An 18914-nucleotide genomic window follows, 5' to 3' on the forward strand; every position below is an offset into this window, starting at 1 on the left:
ACTGAATGCTGTAGGCAATTGTAACACAATGGTAAGTATTTGCATATCTAAACATATTGAAACATAGAAAAGATACAGTGAAAATATAATATAAAAGATTAAAAACAGTACATCTGTATGGGGCACTTACCATGAATGGAGCTTGTAGGACTGGAAATTGCTCTAGGTGAGTCCGTGAGTGAGTGGTGAGTGAATGTGAAGGCCCAGGACATTACTGTACTCTACTGTAGACTATACAAACATTGTACACTTAGGCTACACTAAATTTATAAAAAATATTTTCTTCAATAATAAATTAACCTTAGCTTACTGTAACTTTTTAAATTTATAAACTTTAAATTTTTTTTAACTTTTGACTCTTTTGTAATAACACTTAGCTTAAAACACATTATACAGCTATATAAAAATATTTTCTTTTTATTCTATAAGCTTTTTTATATTTAAATTTTTAAAATTTTTTTACTTTTAAAACTTTTCTGTTTACTAAGACACATACACTCATATTGGCCTAGGCCTACACAGGGTCAAAATCAAGACATTACTAGGCAATAGGAATTTTTCAGCTTTATTATAATCTTATGGGACCCCTGACATAGATGTGGTCCGTTGTTGGCGGGAATGTTATGTGGTGCATGACTGTATACATACTACTAGTTTGATTTCATGAGCATAAATATTCTTTTGCAGTTAATTCTTTTTTTGTATGTATAACTAACATTACACTTTGAAATAATTGAATAGTTTTTCACATTCATTTTTAAGAAAAGAAATGATAATATGAAGAAAGAAGGTAATCTGTGAGATAAGAGACCTTAGATTTAGTTCCATTTGCCACTGGCATGATTTTGGCAATATTGAAGCAGTTGCAAAATTTTTGTGGCTGTTATCTGTAAGTTAGAAATATATTATATGTAAATGTTCTTTGAAAAAGAGCTGTCCAAAATGAAAATAATGTTACAAATGTTATTTTTAAAGTAATTATGAAATTTGACTCATTTTCTGTGAATATATTTTTGCATTTTAATGATTATAATTGTTAATCATTTGATTTTTGGTAAGGGTAGATAGATCCTTCTCACTTGACAGAATGATAAAAGCATTAAGTTGTATAAGTTCTCAAAATAAAAGTTTGACTAAAATAAACTGTCATAATTGAACAATTTAGAATAAGTTGATCATTAAAGATATTACTTGGGAGCTAAATTATTTTCATAGTAGTTTGTCTTATCTAGGACTGAACATAGGAAATTTTAATAACTAATTGTTTTTCACAATCAGCTTATTTAATATATTGATACCCCTAATCCTTGCACTTACCAATTGAATAAAATATTTTACTCTCTCAATTGACTAAACAGCTTAACTGTAGTAGTGACGTGTTTAAGCAGTTTATTTCTATATTTATTCAACTAACATTCAATTGTCATTGGTTTTATTTTTGAGTATTGTTGCTTTTAAAAGATGGTAATTATTTTAAAAGTTGTCCACAGCATTTTGAACTGTATAAAGTAGAGCTGATGATTTATTTCTTCATAACAGCTTATATATTATATATAGTCACAAGTATGGCCTTAACATAAATGATAGCTTTTCAATGTATAAGAAAAAAGAATTTCTAAATCTATATATACTTATTGTGATTATCATTACCCTTTGTCTTTAAATAGTGGTTTTTAACCTGCCCTAATTTACATTAGAGAAGAATCTTCTCATATATTAAGAATAGTATTTTAATATTATTTGATTTTTAATACAACTACTAAATGGTCTTACTACTTCATGGCAATATTTGGGATTTAGTGGTTTGTGTTACATTTGGGAGTATTGTTATTGGTTAAATAACTAAAAATGGTGTTTTTGGTAAAAATGTGTTTTCTGACATGTAATTCAGGTTTTTTTTAATATGCATTACTTTAGTTTGTATTCAGTTTATTTAGTTTATAGTTATTATTTCTAATATGTTTAAATTTTATATTTTTTATATAAAGATGCCTATTTTTCAAAAAAGATGCTATTATGAATGCTCTTCCTCCTCAAGTACAGGAAGAATAGTACAATCAGTCCTCCATCTAGCTAGATATTTGGTATATAGGTCATTTGTAATACCACTGTATCTGAACCAGTTCTGTTCATCTTCTGTCCGTTGAATTTACTAGAAATACCCTTTCACATTTAGCTTGACTATTCTCTTAGTGTTTAAAGGATTTTAGTATAGCTCCTTAACTGGTATGTGCTAAGAATTTGAAATATGTTTTAGTTGCTTGAGATTAGGGAGTGGAGACAAAATTCCTTATTTTTTGTATTCGTTTTTTTTTTTTAAGACACCTAGCTGTTGGGCAGAAGAGGGAGCAGAAAAGAAGTCACATCAGCGTTCTGCGTCATGGGGGAGTGCTGATCAACTAAAAGAGGTAAGTCATTTCTGTTTTCAGTCTATAACCTGTTTGGTCCTAGCAGATTACCTTACTGTTCTCTGAGTATAATGGCACTTTTTAAATTTGTCTTAACCTTACGTCTTTCATAGTTTAAGGGTTGTGTTCTACGTTTCATTGTATAACTCTATAAATTGATTACAACTTACTTAATTTTACCCTTATAATGGATTAGGTTAATGGAATGTAAATTATACCTCACTAAAACTGAGGAGAAAAGGGAATAGATACAAAAGACCAGTGGGTTTTTCATGTTATTTCATGAAGATATTAAATTCTGTATGATTATAACTGAGGCTGGAAAAATGATGAAAGTACCTGAGTAGAGACTAAAAATAAAGATAGGAAGAATAGTTATAGTAGATGGCAGAGTTATAATTTGAGAAAATTATGAAAAACCAAAACTCTTGTTGAAGAACTAATATTTTTAAGAGTTACCACTAAAATCACTAAAATTCAGTGCTTTTGTAAATAATGTATCATCATCTTCCTTGTCATAAGATCATACTACACTGTACCACATCCATTCTTCCTGATTCACATACTCTTCAGTTAATTCACTTCAGGATTTCTGATTAAAATGTCAGTGAAAGCACCTCCACTTTGCTTCAAGCTTATAGGAATGCAATGTGAAAATAAATAACTGTATTCTAGCTACATTTAAGATGAGGAAAATCTCTACAGATCATGAATAGAAAAAGAAACCCTTAGTGATGAGTGGATGTTGACACTTTTATAGTAAGTCCCCATTTAACATTGTTGATAGGTTCTTAGAAACTGCAACTTTAAATAAAATGACCTATAACAAAACCAATTTTACCATAGGGTAATTGGTATAAACAAGAGTTAAGTTCCTGCAGCATATTTCTGGTCAGAAAAACATCACCAAACTTCTAAGTAATGACCAAAACACTTCTAGTATTAAACATAGAAACAAATGTGACCTGTATATACATTTAAGAAAGATTAATAAAAAGAAGTAAGATAGTTATTTACCCAATTATTCCAGTTCAGAGTCTCAGGTAGCTTTACTTTATCCTGGCAGTTAAGGGTGCGAAGTGGAAACCAACCCTGGAGAGGACACCATTCCATTGCAGGGCACATTCACACACATGCACTGTCAGACGAGGACAATGTAGACATGCCAGTAAACCTAACCTGCATCTTTGGGATGTGGGAGGAAACCAGAGTACCCAGGGAAAACCCATGCAGACATGGGGAGAACATAGAGACTCTACACAGACAGTGGCTTCTACTGGGAATCAATTATGTTTTTTTCTTATGAATGTTATAATGAAACAATATTGAATGAATCAACGTTATTCGAGGGCCTGCTGTACAGAAACCTGGGTCATCTTGGCCAGGGCTTAAAAATCCTTATGGGAAAGAGAGCTACCCCCCTTCTCCTAGCTAGAGCCTACTACAGCTGGGTGACTTATGGGAGAAGAGATCCTTACTCCTTTTCTCTTTCTGGCTCACCTCTTCACTAACTCCATAGCTACTGTTTCTGGCCCCTCTAAAGTTGGAGCTTGGAAAAATGAGGGAGAAGGAAGTGGAATAGAAGTGTTCTTACTTGACTGCTACTATTATAAAATACCTTAACATCTTCTGCGCTTAACAGATTTTTAAAGCTGACTTTCTCTTGTATTTTCATGAGTGTTTGGGGATCCCCTGTTACTGTACATCTCTTATAAACAGTTCTGTCTTTCTGGGTTAGTGAATCCCTTACTCTCTCTTTGGTCTCTAGAATTCTAGAAATAACCTTCAGCTCCTCAGCTGCTGAGGTCTGTTCACCCTTGTAAGTGGCCATTCTAAGTAGTACCTAAGACAGCCCTTCTCGATGGCTCTCACACTCAGATTTCCCAAATGGTTCCTGAGAAACTCACACACTTTTTTGTCTGGGTAATGTCTGAAAGTTTAGACTGATTCTAATGCAATGGTAAATCTTTATCATCCTAGCTAACCCTTTTCGGTATCTGAAGTAGAAATCAAATACCAGTCCACCACATCCCCTTAATTGTGGGGAGTATACATTAGTCTTTTCAAGTTGTTCCATTAAAACTCCTCTCTCTTCATTTGAGGCAAGGGAGGAAGTATGCCCTTTCAGGTCTCAGATTTGATTTTATCCACTCTTACAACCTAATAAATTAGCTTGTTGCTATTTCGTGGATGCTGGCAGAAGGCACAAAACTCCTGGTTTAGAAACAAAGGAGTTTATTATTCACAGCATAGGAAGTATCACAATTCCAATGGGGGCGATGGGGAGGACCCAGATTGATGCATAGTAGATCATATGGGAGAGGAACACAGAGCTTGGGGAATCCACTGCTTTTATAAAAAGCAGTAAGCAAGCATGTTCTTTGTCTCAGAGGGAACATAAATAAGACTATTGTATTGTTTTTGTTTCTTTGTTTTTTTTACTATTCTGATTTTGATAAAAATTGAACAAAATAGGTTTACTATTTTTAAGTCCTTCAGTGGAAAGAAGGAAACATCACGTGTTGCTTCTTTATCTCACCAATAAGCCCTCTAAGTAGTAGGATATTTTTTTCTTAGATGGAACCGTCTGCAACAGTAGAGTGGAATGATTAGGGATGTTTCTTGTTTTTCTGATCAAAAGTGATTCATAATTATTATTTACATATGGTCTTCCTTTTTAAAGTTCCCTTATAGCTTTACTAAAAGTGTACCTTCTGCCCTAACATTTTGTTAATTTTTGGCATTTTAAAATATATTTTAAAAATTATAATAGGGAAAAATAATTACAATAATGTTTTCTCTGGACCTACAAGATAATAGCCTGAATATTTTTGATTATCCCTTTGAAATCAAAGGAATTATGTAATAAACATTTTAAAAATGCACATATTCTCTATCAAGTAAAATCTGTCTAAACTGAATTGTAAAGATGTTTTATCTTTAAAAATTGGATCCAGTAGGAACAATTTTTAGGTCATACAAACTGCTTATCAAAGAAAATAGAAACGTATCAGTCAGGTAATTGCCTCATCAAATTTTTGTTCATCTTTATTTCAGTTTCACAGCTTGCATTATCTTCAACATTAAGAAAGGAAGTTACTTTGTGAAGTGGTTGAGACCAATACATAGTGACTGGTAGTTTTTTGCAGTTGAACATTAACACAATATTACTTTCAGCTGCGTTGCTAGGCAGTAGAACGGTTACAAAATGAAGGCTAAAGCAGGGGTCCCCAACCTTTTTGGCACCCGGGACCAGTTTCACAGAAGACAATTTTTCCATGGACTGTGGGTGGGGAGGGGATGGTTTTGGGATGATTCAAGCACATTACATTTATTGTGCCCTTTATTTCTATTGTTATTACATTGTAATATATAATGAAATAGTTATACAACTCACCATAATGCAGAATCAGTGGGAACCCTGAGCTTGTTTTCCTGCAACTAGAAGGTCCCATCTGGGGGTGATGGGAGACAGTGACTGATCTGACAGGAGGCAGAGCTCAGGCAGTGATGTGAGTGCTGGGGAGCAGCTGTAAATACAGATGAAGCTTCACTTTCTAGCCCACCACTCACCTCCTGCTGTGTGGCCAGTTCCTCACAGGCCGCGCACAGACTGATGCCAGTCTTCAGCCCAGGGGTTGGGGGCTGCAGGGTTAAAGGACTGGATTTGCCATTTATTAGCTGTCTCACATTGAAAAGGTAGTTTATTTTTGAATGTTTCCTCATCTGTAAAATGATGTAATAAATTAAAAAGATCAAATGGATTTGTAAAGAAAGTGTTTTTAATGTTAGTCTGGTATTGTTAAAATGCCTCTGTTGGCAAATATGCCTTATTGGTAGTCGCAGATACGTTTCCACATTAAAACTTATTTTGTGAATGTAACAGTTTTCTCAAAGCTAGCTGTATCTGTGGGGGTGAATCTGTGTGTGTCCAGGGGAGGGATCTGTCTGTTCCTGGATCAGTGGGTTTATGTGAGTCTACCTGTAAGGGTTGATGTGTTTGCAGATGACCCCTGCCTTGTCCATATGTATTGTACTTGCACATGTGTGTACTCTATGTGCACATTTGTACATGCATATACCTGTGTCAATTTTAATATCCTGAGGTTGAATGAAGAGCAGTTCATTATAGTTTGCCTATTGGCACTTTAAAGAAAAATAGGAAAACATCACTGACTATTTTTATTTATGGAAAGGCAAAAAAGGTTTTAAATTTTTAGAGGCTTGACATTTTTGTCAAAGGATATAATATGTAAAATTTGCTTTTAACTAGACTGCACTTTCCTTTTTAGACACTTGATCTTTATAAGCATTAAGGTTTGTCATATATTCCCTGTTTCCTATAAAAGAGAATAACAACTTGAGATTCATGACTTCTCAAACTATACTTTCAGAAAAATTATTTGGGTTAATATCTTTAGTAATTGTTTATGGGGAGGGGTTATCTTAGTTCAGCTCTTGTCAAGTTTTTCATTCCCATTTGTCTTTATTTTCTGTAAGATTTATCTCCTTGTGAGTTATTAACTTGATTCTCCAGCAGTATAGAATGGTGGTTCAGAGACCAGACTCTGGAATTCTATTTCCTGAGTTCAAACACTTGTTTCACCACTTAATTATGCTACTTTTTGACCTTTCCATCTCTATTTCTTCACCTCTAATATGGAGATAATAATAGTACCTACCTCATATGCTTTTATTGAAAAATAAATGAGATAATTCACGTAAAAGCAACTGGCAGAGTGCCTTCTATATTGCTAGTACTCAATAAATAGTTATTAGTTGGGCAAGTTTTAATGATGCTTTTCTATTGGTGATAGACACAGTCATCAAACAAACTGGCCTACAAGTTACTCTTTGAATAATCACTAGAAAGAATATATCACTAGTCAGCGTGTACATCATCAGAGCATTTTCAGTATGTTGAATTATAATTTGTTTAAAATTGTGTTGCCTATATTTGGCAAAGGATAAATTTCTTTTATAGGAATATCTCTTTATGCAAAGAGCGTGTGTTCCAGTGTCTCAGTTAATTGTTAGAAATGTCATTGACAGAAATAGATATCATATTTGCAGAGGTATTCTGTTTTCCAATAGCTTAATGCTCTTTTTCCTGTGAGGTAGAAGCATACCTCCCCAGCCCTCTTGATTTATAAGCAGGATTCTTTCTTCTCGCAGCGCTGTTTCCCACTAAGTACCTTAGAACCTAATTACAGCCTTGGGCATGTCATTTCTTTCCTTTCCAGGTAACTGAATTAAGAATTTTTGCCTCATTTGAGCCAGGTCACTGCTTTCTACTCTTCAGATATTACCTGAAGAGTAGACCAAGTGACCTTCAGTAACTGACCAAGTATTGAGGATATAAGCACTTCCCCAGAAAAATCTTCTGTTAACATAATCAAGCCTACTATGTTAAAATAAAAGAATACCCATCCACTCCCAGCAATGTATGGAGAATTCCAGTTGTTTAATGTCTTCATCAGTATTTGGTGTTATCATCTTTTAAGTTTAGTCATTATGATGGTTGTTAATTTACATTTCCCTGATGAGAATGATGTTGAGCACATTTTCTTATGCATATTGGCCATGGGGATATTCTCTTTGGCTAGTACCTGTTCAAATGTTTTGCTCACTCTTTAAACAGTCTATTTTTTTTATTGCTTTGGAGGTGTTCTTTACATATTTTGGATGAGTCCTTTGTTGGATATGTATGTTGTGAATCATCCCAATCCCCAGTGTCCGATCTGCCTTTTTAATCACTTACTATGTCTCTGCTTTATTTATTTATTTATTTATTTATTTATTTATTTATTTATTTATTTATTTATTTATTTATTTATTTATTTATTTACTTGTTTGTTTGTTTTCTCTGCATTATTTTTAAAAGATGAAAAAGTCATAGCTATTATTTTTGGTTCCTATTAAGTAGGATTTTAGCTTGTAGTCACCATGTTCTGGATGTGTATTACCCTATATATCACCTCTATGTGGATTAGATAAAAGCACTCCCATTGAGTGGATGCAGCCCCACTAGCAGAAGATTTTTTAAAGTGACAGTGCCTTTTAGTGAAGAAAAAGGCTTCTTCCAAGTAGCCTCAGTATTCTGCCAAGACGTGGAGCTTGATCTGGCCTTGATTTCAGTCTTTACTTAGCCCCTCAGTCTTGGTGTCATAATGTTTGGCCAGTACTCAAACTGTACAACCAGAACGGCAGCCTAGAGCAGGTTATCTTTAAATATTCAAGGTTTCTAACTGTTGAATACAAATTACTTTATACTCTAGTTACACATTGCATTTTCTCTTTTCAAAAGATTGTTTTTGTTAAGTTGGAAGAACTGACCTCCAAAATTAATTCCCCAGTTTTGAGTGGGTTATATCTTAAACATTTGGTGATAAATTAGATGTTCACCTTCAGGATATATTTTTCCCACTGAAACATTGTTCAGTGGAATCTTGGTTCTCAACCAACCTATAATAGTGGAATAGAGACCCTAACCACTGTGTGTAGTGGGTTTTCTATAGCAAATATTATTCAGAGGTCTGTCTTAGGATAGCAGTGACAAACTTCCCACATTACCCTAACATCAGAAATAAGAATTACTGTACTTCCCAAATACCTGTGATGGTTTTGCTTGTGTATTGATGCAGTGGTATCTGTGGATAAGAAGGATCAGTGAGGATACCAGGTCACTTGCTAGGGATAACCTATAAAATTTTTCCTGGTTTTAGGCTAATTCTCTTTTTTTCCTTTTCTTTCAAAAGCCCAAGAATCCTGCCTCCTTTCTTACTGCCACCACTTAGTCCTTTTAAATTAAGGTTTCTCAGTTTCTCATTTCCTTGGCCTACTGTGGAATAGAATTCATTCTGAGAAATATTTCCCTCCCCTTCAATCCCTGAGGCAAGTGCTCAACCAGTCTTTTGAGGCTAAGAGTTGGTTTTTATTTTTAGATATTAACAATAGTGGGGGAAACAAACAGAACAAACATAGCAAATAAACAAGGATGATACTACCAAGTTGCCAAAAAAAGTGTTCCTGATTCTCAGATTTTAAGTGGGGCCAGTTCCTGATTTTTCTTCATCTGATTTCATAGATGTTTTGGTCTTTCCTTTGTGATTATTTGTGCTATATTCTCTGTACAATATTATTTCTTCTTTTGTCTCTTATTCCCTAAATTTTTTTAAACCTTGGAGCTAGTATATTCGGGAGCCACTTCAAGTTCAAAGAAAACTTCTCACATACTTACTAAGTAGAATTTGTAATATTTTAAGTATGTATATTTAGGAGGATGAGCTTTTCTTTTACTCTAATACCTACTGAATTGTAAACAAGAGCATGACTATGTTATATTCCAAAGAACAGTATTGTGTGAAAAGCTATAAGGTTGCATTGTTTCAGTTGGTATTCCAAGCAAAGTAAGGTCTGTAGCATGATGTATGCTTTTTGTTTTCAGGGGTTTGTTAAAATTCCTTAGAACAAAACTTTTCTGGCTTATTTTGATGTCACAGAGGCCTTGAAAAATAGATTGATTAAGATTGACCAATTTTAAGATGATTTTTGTTTGTTTATTTTTAAAGATTATTTTAAAAATGAATAAGTACAAATTATATTAATTAATCTCTAGGCATTCTGGGCTCTTCTGTACAAGCTCTTGCTGGTTTTGAAACAGCACTAAAGCATCATTAATATTCAGAAAACACTTAATTTATACCTCCATCCTAATTAAATGACTTGTACAATTTAAAATCCTATTTATTTTTTATCATAGAGAATTGTCTGTCTTGATTTATAATGATTACCTACAATTTTTTTTTCCTTTTCTTATCAAAACTAATGTTCTCTAGAAGAAAATTATCATTTCAACAGAAAGGAGGGAACACAAATATTAACATAATCTTATTTGTACGCCTTTTGCAAGGATATTATATGAGAGATCCACAAGCTACATAAAGCTTTAAAAAACTAAAGAGATCCAAAGATCCTAATATAAAAGAAAGGATATAAATTATTCTTTTGTTTGGGTACTTTATTTCCCGCTACACTGTTTCTCTTCTATTTGCCACTAAAAATTAGTTTTCTCAACAACTTATATAATCCCCCCCCCCACCCCCCGTGAGCATTTATAGGCTTTAATAGTAATTGCCTATTGTGCTTTTTATTGTCATGGTTGTTCAAGGTAAGTATTTATATAATTTCATAATACATTGTATTTTTGCTATATCTTTCCGAGAAAATCAATATATTTTACAGACTATACTCTGTATCTACACTTTACCGAGTAGGCAACATAAAACTGGGCTCATTGTATGTGTTCAAGGAGTAATTATTGATTGATTAATATTATCATCTTTTCTGCAAGGAAAATAATGCCAATATTAAATGACTTCCCCCAAATTACTAATAGTTCCCTTTAAAATGCTCAGGAATTTTTTTATTCCTGGTCTAGCATGCTTAAAGTAGATTATATATCACCTAAAATATGTAAGTAGTTTAATGAATTCCATAAGTACATATTGTAGTTATGACTTTTCTGTTAAACCTTGGAATTTGACCCTTTTATATATAGGAGAATATACCCTAAATTATATTTGTTGTTAAAAGTTGCATGAGTGAAGAATAATATACAGTAATATATTAAATACTAATAAGTTACTAATACTAAATAGCTCTGCTTCTCCTCACCACCATGGGATTTACAATTTCAAAGTGTTTAGTAACTGATAAACTGGATTCATTTTGTTTATGTAAGAACAAGAACTTAGAAACTAATGTGGTCCCTACAGTAAGAGATCAGGTTTGATATTAATCAATAAGCATCTGAAGTATTATTTTTCATCTTACAAAAAATTTTTAAAAAGGAAGATATTTCTGATGTTACAAAGGTAAAATCTGAAATAATATGGGATAATTTAGTCTACATATTTACTAATAACGCTGTTCAAATTTATAAAAGCATATATTTATATCTCATTTTCAATAATCTTAATCCTAAAAACATGGAAGAATAAATCATTGTGGTAAAATATTATCTCTTCTTGGAACATTTGAGAAAAAAATTATTTATCAATATCCAAAAACTGAAGAAATAAATACAAAAAATTGATATTTACTCTTGTTCTCTTCTTGCTTCTCCTTCCCTCCCCCAAAGCAGATTGCCAAACTGAGGCAGCAGCTACAACGCAGCAAGCAGAGCAGTCGTCACAGTAAGGAAAAAGATCGTCAGTCACCTCTCCATGGCAACCATATAACAATCAGTCACACTCAGGTAGGCTAACTTCTTGTCCAGATTTGAATAATTCCTTTTAGTTCATAAAGGGAGAATTCATTATTTTAGGATTAAAAAATGAATCTTTACCTCTACTAAATTACTACTGTTTGTTAAATTGTTACAAGAAGATTTTTAAAAATCATATGTTTAACCTTTTAATAACAGATAGAATGAGTATATAGTGGTCTCAAGGATGATACTGACCTGGGCTGAAATCTTAGCTCATTCACTTATTGAGTAACTATGGGCATTATCTCATTTAATCTTCTTAATAGTTCCTTAACCCATCTATCTCTGTATCTATCTATATATTTTACTCCCATTTTACATATGAAGAACTTGAAGATTAGAGTTTTTGTTTTCCCCCTAGAAATACATACTAACATATCCCATGGAATAAACACTAGTGTAGCAGAAAAGACCCAAGCAGCAATGTTAGGAAATGTATTAATTTAGGTTTTTGTGTCAGCAAGTCAAAGTAGAAAAAGAAAATATTTGATTTTTTAGATGCTGAACAACACTTGATAAACACTCTATCCATTTATGGTTCAAAAAAAAAAAAAACAACTCTTAGCAAACTAAAAATAGGACACTTCCTAATGTGACTAACTGCAAATGTAGTGATGCCCTGAAAATAAAATATTGGCAACATTATTGTTAAAATAAAAATCAACTCAAGGATATCTGTAATTATTGATATTATTTGCTAGTAGTTTAGAGGTTCTAGACAGGGCACTAAGGAAAAGAATTACCACTCTTTGCATACATTGGTATTTAGAAAATCCAAGTGAATTATCTAGACCATTAAAACTAATTAAAGGATAGCTAAAGTGAAAAATACTGATAATACCAAGTGTTGGTGAGGGTATGAAACAACTAGAACATCTACACATTGCTGGAGGGAACACAAAATGGTATAGCCTCTTTGGCAGACATCTTATTATTTTCTTAAGATGTTAAACATACACTGACCATTTAACCCAGAATTTCCACCCTTTGGTGTCTATCCATGAGAAATAAAAGCATATATACACACAAAGACTTGTACATGAATATTCTTGGAAGCATTACTGATAATACTAAAAGAAAAGGAAACAAATATTCAGCTGTTAAGTGGATAAACAACACTTCATATGTCCACACGATATAATACAATAAAAATGGAAGGGGATTACTAATACATACAAAAACATGGTTGAATCTCAAAAACATCATGCTAAGTGAAAGAAGTCAGGAACAAAAGGCTGCAGTATGATTTGTGATAAATTTGTTTTAAATTCTTAAAAAAGCAAAAGTATAGAAACAAAGTTTTAGGGGTGGAGATTGACTGCAGAGAGGCCATAGGGAATTTTTTTGGATGATGGAAGGTTCTAAATGTGACTGTACTGATAACTGGATGCCTCTCTCTCTTTCTGTCTCTCTCTCTCTCTCTCTCTCTCTCTCTCTCTCTCTCTCTCTATATATATATATATATATATATATATAAAAAACAAAGCCAAATGAATTGAATACTTAAAATGGGAGCATTTTATTGTATGCTGATTATACCTCTCCAGAGCTATAAGACAAACTGGCAAGCTTCAGACATTTGAAGTGAAAATTCATATATGCCTTCTTTTTTCTTCTTAATCTAATAGAACTAATATATTATTCTTCTTATTTATTTCAAGAATTTTTTTCTCTGAGTCCAGTGCACTTATACTAGATTGATTGACTCATTGACTTAACAGAAAAGATTTATACAATTGTTCAAGTTTACATTGGATTTTTGGCATGTGATTATGCTTAATAATTATTTGTAGGTGAAATATGAAGTCTAGAATGTGCTTTAAAATACTCCAAGAATAAATAAAAAAAGAAATGGGTGTTTAGATGAAATAAATTGGCAAATACTGATAATTTTTGAAGCTGGGTGATGTGTACCTGAGGATTCATTATGCTATTCTGTTGAAATATGTTTATGATTGGAATTTTCCACAAGAAAAAGGGAAAGAACTGAAATCTAATGTGATTATTAGATAAAATATAAACATACAGTTCAATAGTTGTATGCTAGCAATAACATGTTAGAAAATATAATGAAAAAATATAAGATGCCTAGAAGTTAACTTAAAAAAATATGTAAACTATACATCTTTACTGAGAATATGAAATATAAAATAGAGACATAAATGGGAAGTCTTAACACATTAATGGATGGGAAGCCTCAGTATATTTTAAATAACAGTTTACCCCAAATTAATGTACAGATTATTGAGTTCTAGTGGAAATTTAAAAGGAGTTGTTTTTATTACTTGAAAAGTTGTCTTCAGAAGTCAATGAGAAAGCAATGCCCATTAATAGAAAATTTGAAAAGAGTTTCCCTACAGGACCCCAAAATGTAATATGAAATTACAGCAATTAAAGTGGAGCTCTGTATAGGGATTATCAGGTAGAAACTCAAGAAAATCAAATATAGAATCCATAAAGAGATGCTGGGGCAGTTGGATTACTATATGGGAAAAAAATACTAAGACCTTATACCATACACAAAAATAAATCATGATAAGTTAAGTATTTAAATATGAAAAACCATAAAATTACTGAAAGAAAAGTATTTGATAAAATATTTTATAAAATACGGTTGACCCTTGAACAATGCCGGGGTTGGGGCACCAATCCCTTTGCAGTTGAAAATTCACATATAACTTTTGGACTCCTCCAAAACTTAGCTACTTATAGCCTACTGTTGACCAGAAGCCTTACCAATAACATAAATAGTTGTTTAACACATATTTTGTATGTTATATGTATTATATACTGTATTCTTAAAGTAAGCTAGAGAAAAGAAAATGTTATCAAGAAAATTATAAGGAAGAGAAAATGTATTTACTTTTCATTAAGTAGAAGTGGATCATCATAAAGGTCTTCATACTCATCATCTTCAAATTGAGTAGGCTGAGGAGGAGGAGGAAGAGGAAGGGTTGGTCTTGCTGTCTCAAGAGTGGCAGAGGTGGAAGAAAATCCACACAGTTGTGTTCAAGGGTCAACTGCATTTGAAAAAATATTTGATACTAATGTATGATAAAGAGTTAAAACTTCAATATGGAAAATGCTAATGTATCAATAAGAGACAAAGGACATTAATGGGCAGGCAGCAATTCACAGATGGCAGGAACATAGCATTGAATATGGGAGATACCATTAATGTTTTAGCCAGTGATTAACAGTCCACCTCATCATGAATCGTATATATCAACTTTAATCATTTATTGTGAGGTAGAAGTCATATATTGTTTTAATTTTTACCTTATTAATCTTTATCTTTCTTATTTCTTTCCTATTGTATAAGTTCCTTGAGCATCAAAAGGATTGTTTTATACTTTTTACTTAAAGCATCTATTGGAGGTGGTTAATTTTTGAGAACTGCAAAGGACTTTTGAAAATAACCTTTAAAGTTGTTAAGTGTGTGTTATTGAACTTAACGTAGTATTGTTGCCACATTACTTAATAATCTAATAGGTTTTCTTAAATGGTTGACACAATTGAAATGAAAAATAGTAAAAGGTAATTGTCACTGTACAGGAAACAAAGCCTTTGAAACACAGCCATACAGAGCTGTACGGTGGACTCACATGATATATTTAACTTACATGATTTCAACTATGCTTTTCCATTAAAAAAGAAAAAAATTTAAATAATGCAGAAGATTCCATCTGCCATTCTACTGAATAAGTATATACGTTATATAATTATACCTTTACACTTACATAAAAGGATTTTCAAAGATTATTTTGACTATGTAATTTTTACCTTATTTCCTTACTTCAGAACCTAAATTTCTATATGTGTATCTGAATTCCTATTGTATTTGACATGCAAAATAACTCTGTTAATTGAGTTTTGATTTCACAATTTACTATGCTCTTCAGTTCTTGATGCTTTGACCACAAATAACTTGACACCGCTTTATCCTATTTCATAGGCTACTGGATCAAGGTCAGTCCCTATGCCACTGTCAAATATATCAGTGCCAAAATCATCTGTTTCACGTGTGCCCTGCAATGTAGAAGGAATAAGTCCCGAATTAGAAAAGGTATTCATTAAAGAAAATAATGGCAAGGAGGAAGTATCCAAGGTAAGGTTACGTGTGGGATAGTTGAATTCTTTTATTTTCTTAAATATTACAAACTATCTCAAAAGTACTATTTTTGATAACAGCTTTATTGAAATATAAATCACATACCATACAATTTACTCATTTAGTGTAAAATTCAGTGGTTTTTAGAATATTCACTGAGTTGTCCAATCATCACCACAGTCAATTTTACAGCATTTTTATCACCCCAAAAAAGAAACTTTGTATCCTTTGGCAGTCTGTCTTCATTTTCCTCTGACACTCCTGGCCCTAGGCAACCACTAATCTACTCTGTGTCTATGGATCTTCCTGTTCTAGATATTTCCTATAAATGGAATCATACAATATGTGGCTTTTTATGACTGGCTTTTTTCACTTAGCATAGTTTTTTAAGGTTCACTCATATTGTAGCATATATCAGTACTTTTTGTTGCCAGATAATACTCAGTTGTATGGATTTTATTTATTCAGTCTCAATTGATGGACATTTGGGTTGTTTCTGCTTTTTGGCTATTATGGATAATGCTGCTGTGAACATTTATAGACGAGTTTTTGTGTAAACATAATGTTTTCATTTCTCTTGGGTATATACCTAAGGGTGGAATTGCTGATGTGGTAACTCTTATGTGTAACCTTTTAAGAATCTGCTAGACTCTTTTCCAAAGTAGCTGTACTGTTTTACATTCCCACCAGCAATGTATAAGGGTTCCAATTTCTCTACATCCTCAGCTACACTTGTAATTATCTGTCTTTTTATTGTAGCCATCCTAGTGGATATGAAATGGTATCTCATTGTGGTATCGATGTGCATTCTCTAATGGCTAATGATGTTAAGCATCTTTTTTTCATGTACTATTGGCCATTTATATATCTTTGGAAAAATGTTTATTTTAGGTCCTTTGCCCCATTTTAAAATTGGGGTATTTGTCTTTTTATTGTTGAGTTATAAATATTCTTATAAAGTTCTTTATTTTCTATATACAAGTTCTTTATCAGATATATCACCTGAAAATATTATCTCCAATTCTGTTGGTTGTCTTTTCACTTTTCGTTTTCTTGACAATGTTTGTAAGTCCCCTATTGATGAACATTTAGATTGTTTTCAGTTTTTGTCATCACATGCAGTGGATTTAGAAAACATTGTGTATTCTTGCAGATAATTTCCTGACAATGAAATTGCTCGGTTGAAGCATTTGAACATTTAAAATTTTGACCCTCCCAAAAGATTGTGCCATTTTACTCTATTCTTAGACATTTTATGTTACATTTTAATTTTCTATATATTATGCCATCAAGGAAACCTTTGGAAATTATGCCATCTCTGTTCACCATTAAAATGTTTCCTTTGTACATTAAGAACAGTAATATAAGGAAGTAAAGTTGGCTTAATTTTTGGAGAATGAGAATTAGTCACATATTTGCTGATTCCTTAAGAATGTCAAAGCAAAACTATACTAAAATATAAAAAATGCTAATATACTGCTTTTAAATAAGTCATACTCTAATAGCCATTTCAGAATTATTCTGAGATAACCTATAAACTTATAACTAACATACTAATTTTTAGAAATTTTAGATTTGTGATTGTGTGCCTCAGTTTTAATAAATTAAAATGTCACTATGAATCTATCAGAAGCTAAAAAAAAAATTGTCATGTTAACTATATTGCTATTCCAAGCTTTCATATTTCCCATTGTTATTTTGTATAAATGTATAGATTTCTAAAATCTGTTTTGTTATTGTGATTATGACTTCTACCCTTCTCCAAACACAAGTTGGTTAAGGGAATTATATATTATCCAGTTATAGATTAAGAAATGGAAATATAGAAAATTATATTTGTTACATAGGACATGAATGAAAGATAATTTAAATTTTTTAATTTCTTGTAGCTATAAATTTTTACATTATTCTTATACTGATTACCAATATTGACATTTTCATTAAGTAACATTTTGCTAGAATTTGACCAAGTAAATTAATATTCCTTTGTTTCATTCCTAAATTGGAAAATTTTACCTTTTTATTTATAAAATGAACTAATATTTAAATAATTGAATATTCTCTTTAGGTTAGTAATTATTGGGTTGTGAAGTTGATATAGTTTGGGTTTAGCAGCATTGCCTTGATAAATGAAGTTTTTATTTGAGTAGTTACAGGTTTTAGCTTTCACTTGTTTGTTATAGAAAATATTGATACATTTTGAGTCTTGCCTAATCTTTCCTTCCTCCATTTCTCCTTTGTGTTTCTGAAATCTCTGAAATGACAAAGTTCAGAGTAAAAGCAGTAGACAAAATAAATAGTGGAAATAAATTATAAATTAGCAGTTATTCTTTTCCCTAGCATTGCAGTCCTGTCTATATGACAAGAAATAAATTACTTGAGAAAGAATTTAATGTGTAGAATTTTATATTTTGTTAGCACAGAAATGAAAAAAATGGAGTAAGATCTGTTTTTACAGTAGAAGCATAGTACAGTAGAAAGAGTCTACTTCAGCAGGAGCTCTGATGCCACTTAATTAGCTGTGTCACCAGGAGCTCTGAACTGTAGGTCCCTTTTTTATGTGAACAAGACATTGGACTAATGAACTCAGAGGTGCCCTCAAGTGCAAAGTGTATGGTTCTGTATTTATGACTATAGTTTCCTTTTATTTCTTGCTTTGGCCACTTAGAACAATTGACTAGAACTAAGTTAAATTATGAGTAGTCCTCCATAGTTGAATACCAAATCAGTAAAATTGTTCAGAGCTATGTTAATATCTTATATTGGTACTAATAAAATAAACCTCTCTATTAGAAATTTTGGGTAATTTTCAAAGGAAATAGAAAGTATGATTCTGTTCCTGGCCTCTAAAAAATTAAAATAGGAAAGAATGAACAAACAGAAAAATCTATACCTGTGAATGTGAGATTTCACTTTTTCTTACAACCAAGTCAAAGTGGTTTTTTTTTTTTGTACCAATTCAGTTAATTCGTTCAGCAAATGTTTATTGAATGTCTGCCATGTGTCAGGCACAGTGTTGGGCATTAAGGATACAGTGTTAAACAAATTCTTGCTGTCATTGAGAAATATTATGGGAAGTGCTGACGTACAAATACACATAGGGAACTATGGAATTTTTAAGACA

The 18914-nt window shown here is 32.1% G+C and overlaps 1 protein-coding gene across 2 annotated transcripts in view; it reads left to right on the forward strand.

The window, feature by feature from the left end:
* GLCCI1 (glucocorticoid induced 1) overlaps positions 1 to 18914 on the forward strand; it is an 81696-nt gene that overhangs the window by 47069 nt on the left and 15713 nt on the right. The window contains exons 3-5 of one of the 2 annotated variants that reach the window (XM_045564866.1): positions 2322 to 2408; positions 11551 to 11667; positions 15635 to 15787. In XM_045564866.1, the coding sequence (XP_045420822.1) occupies positions 2322 to 2408; positions 11551 to 11667; positions 15635 to 15787 (357 nt within the window). The remainder of the gene's footprint in view (positions 1 to 2321; positions 2409 to 11550; positions 11668 to 15634; positions 15788 to 18914) is intronic. The other variant, XM_045564867.1, reaches the window with a different exon arrangement.

Source organism: Lemur catta, chromosome 11 (assembly GCF_020740605.2).
Source record: "Lemur catta isolate mLemCat1 chromosome 11, mLemCat1.pri, whole genome shotgun sequence".
Classification (NCBI taxonomy): Eukaryota; Metazoa; Chordata; class Mammalia; order Primates; family Lemuridae; genus Lemur; species Lemur catta.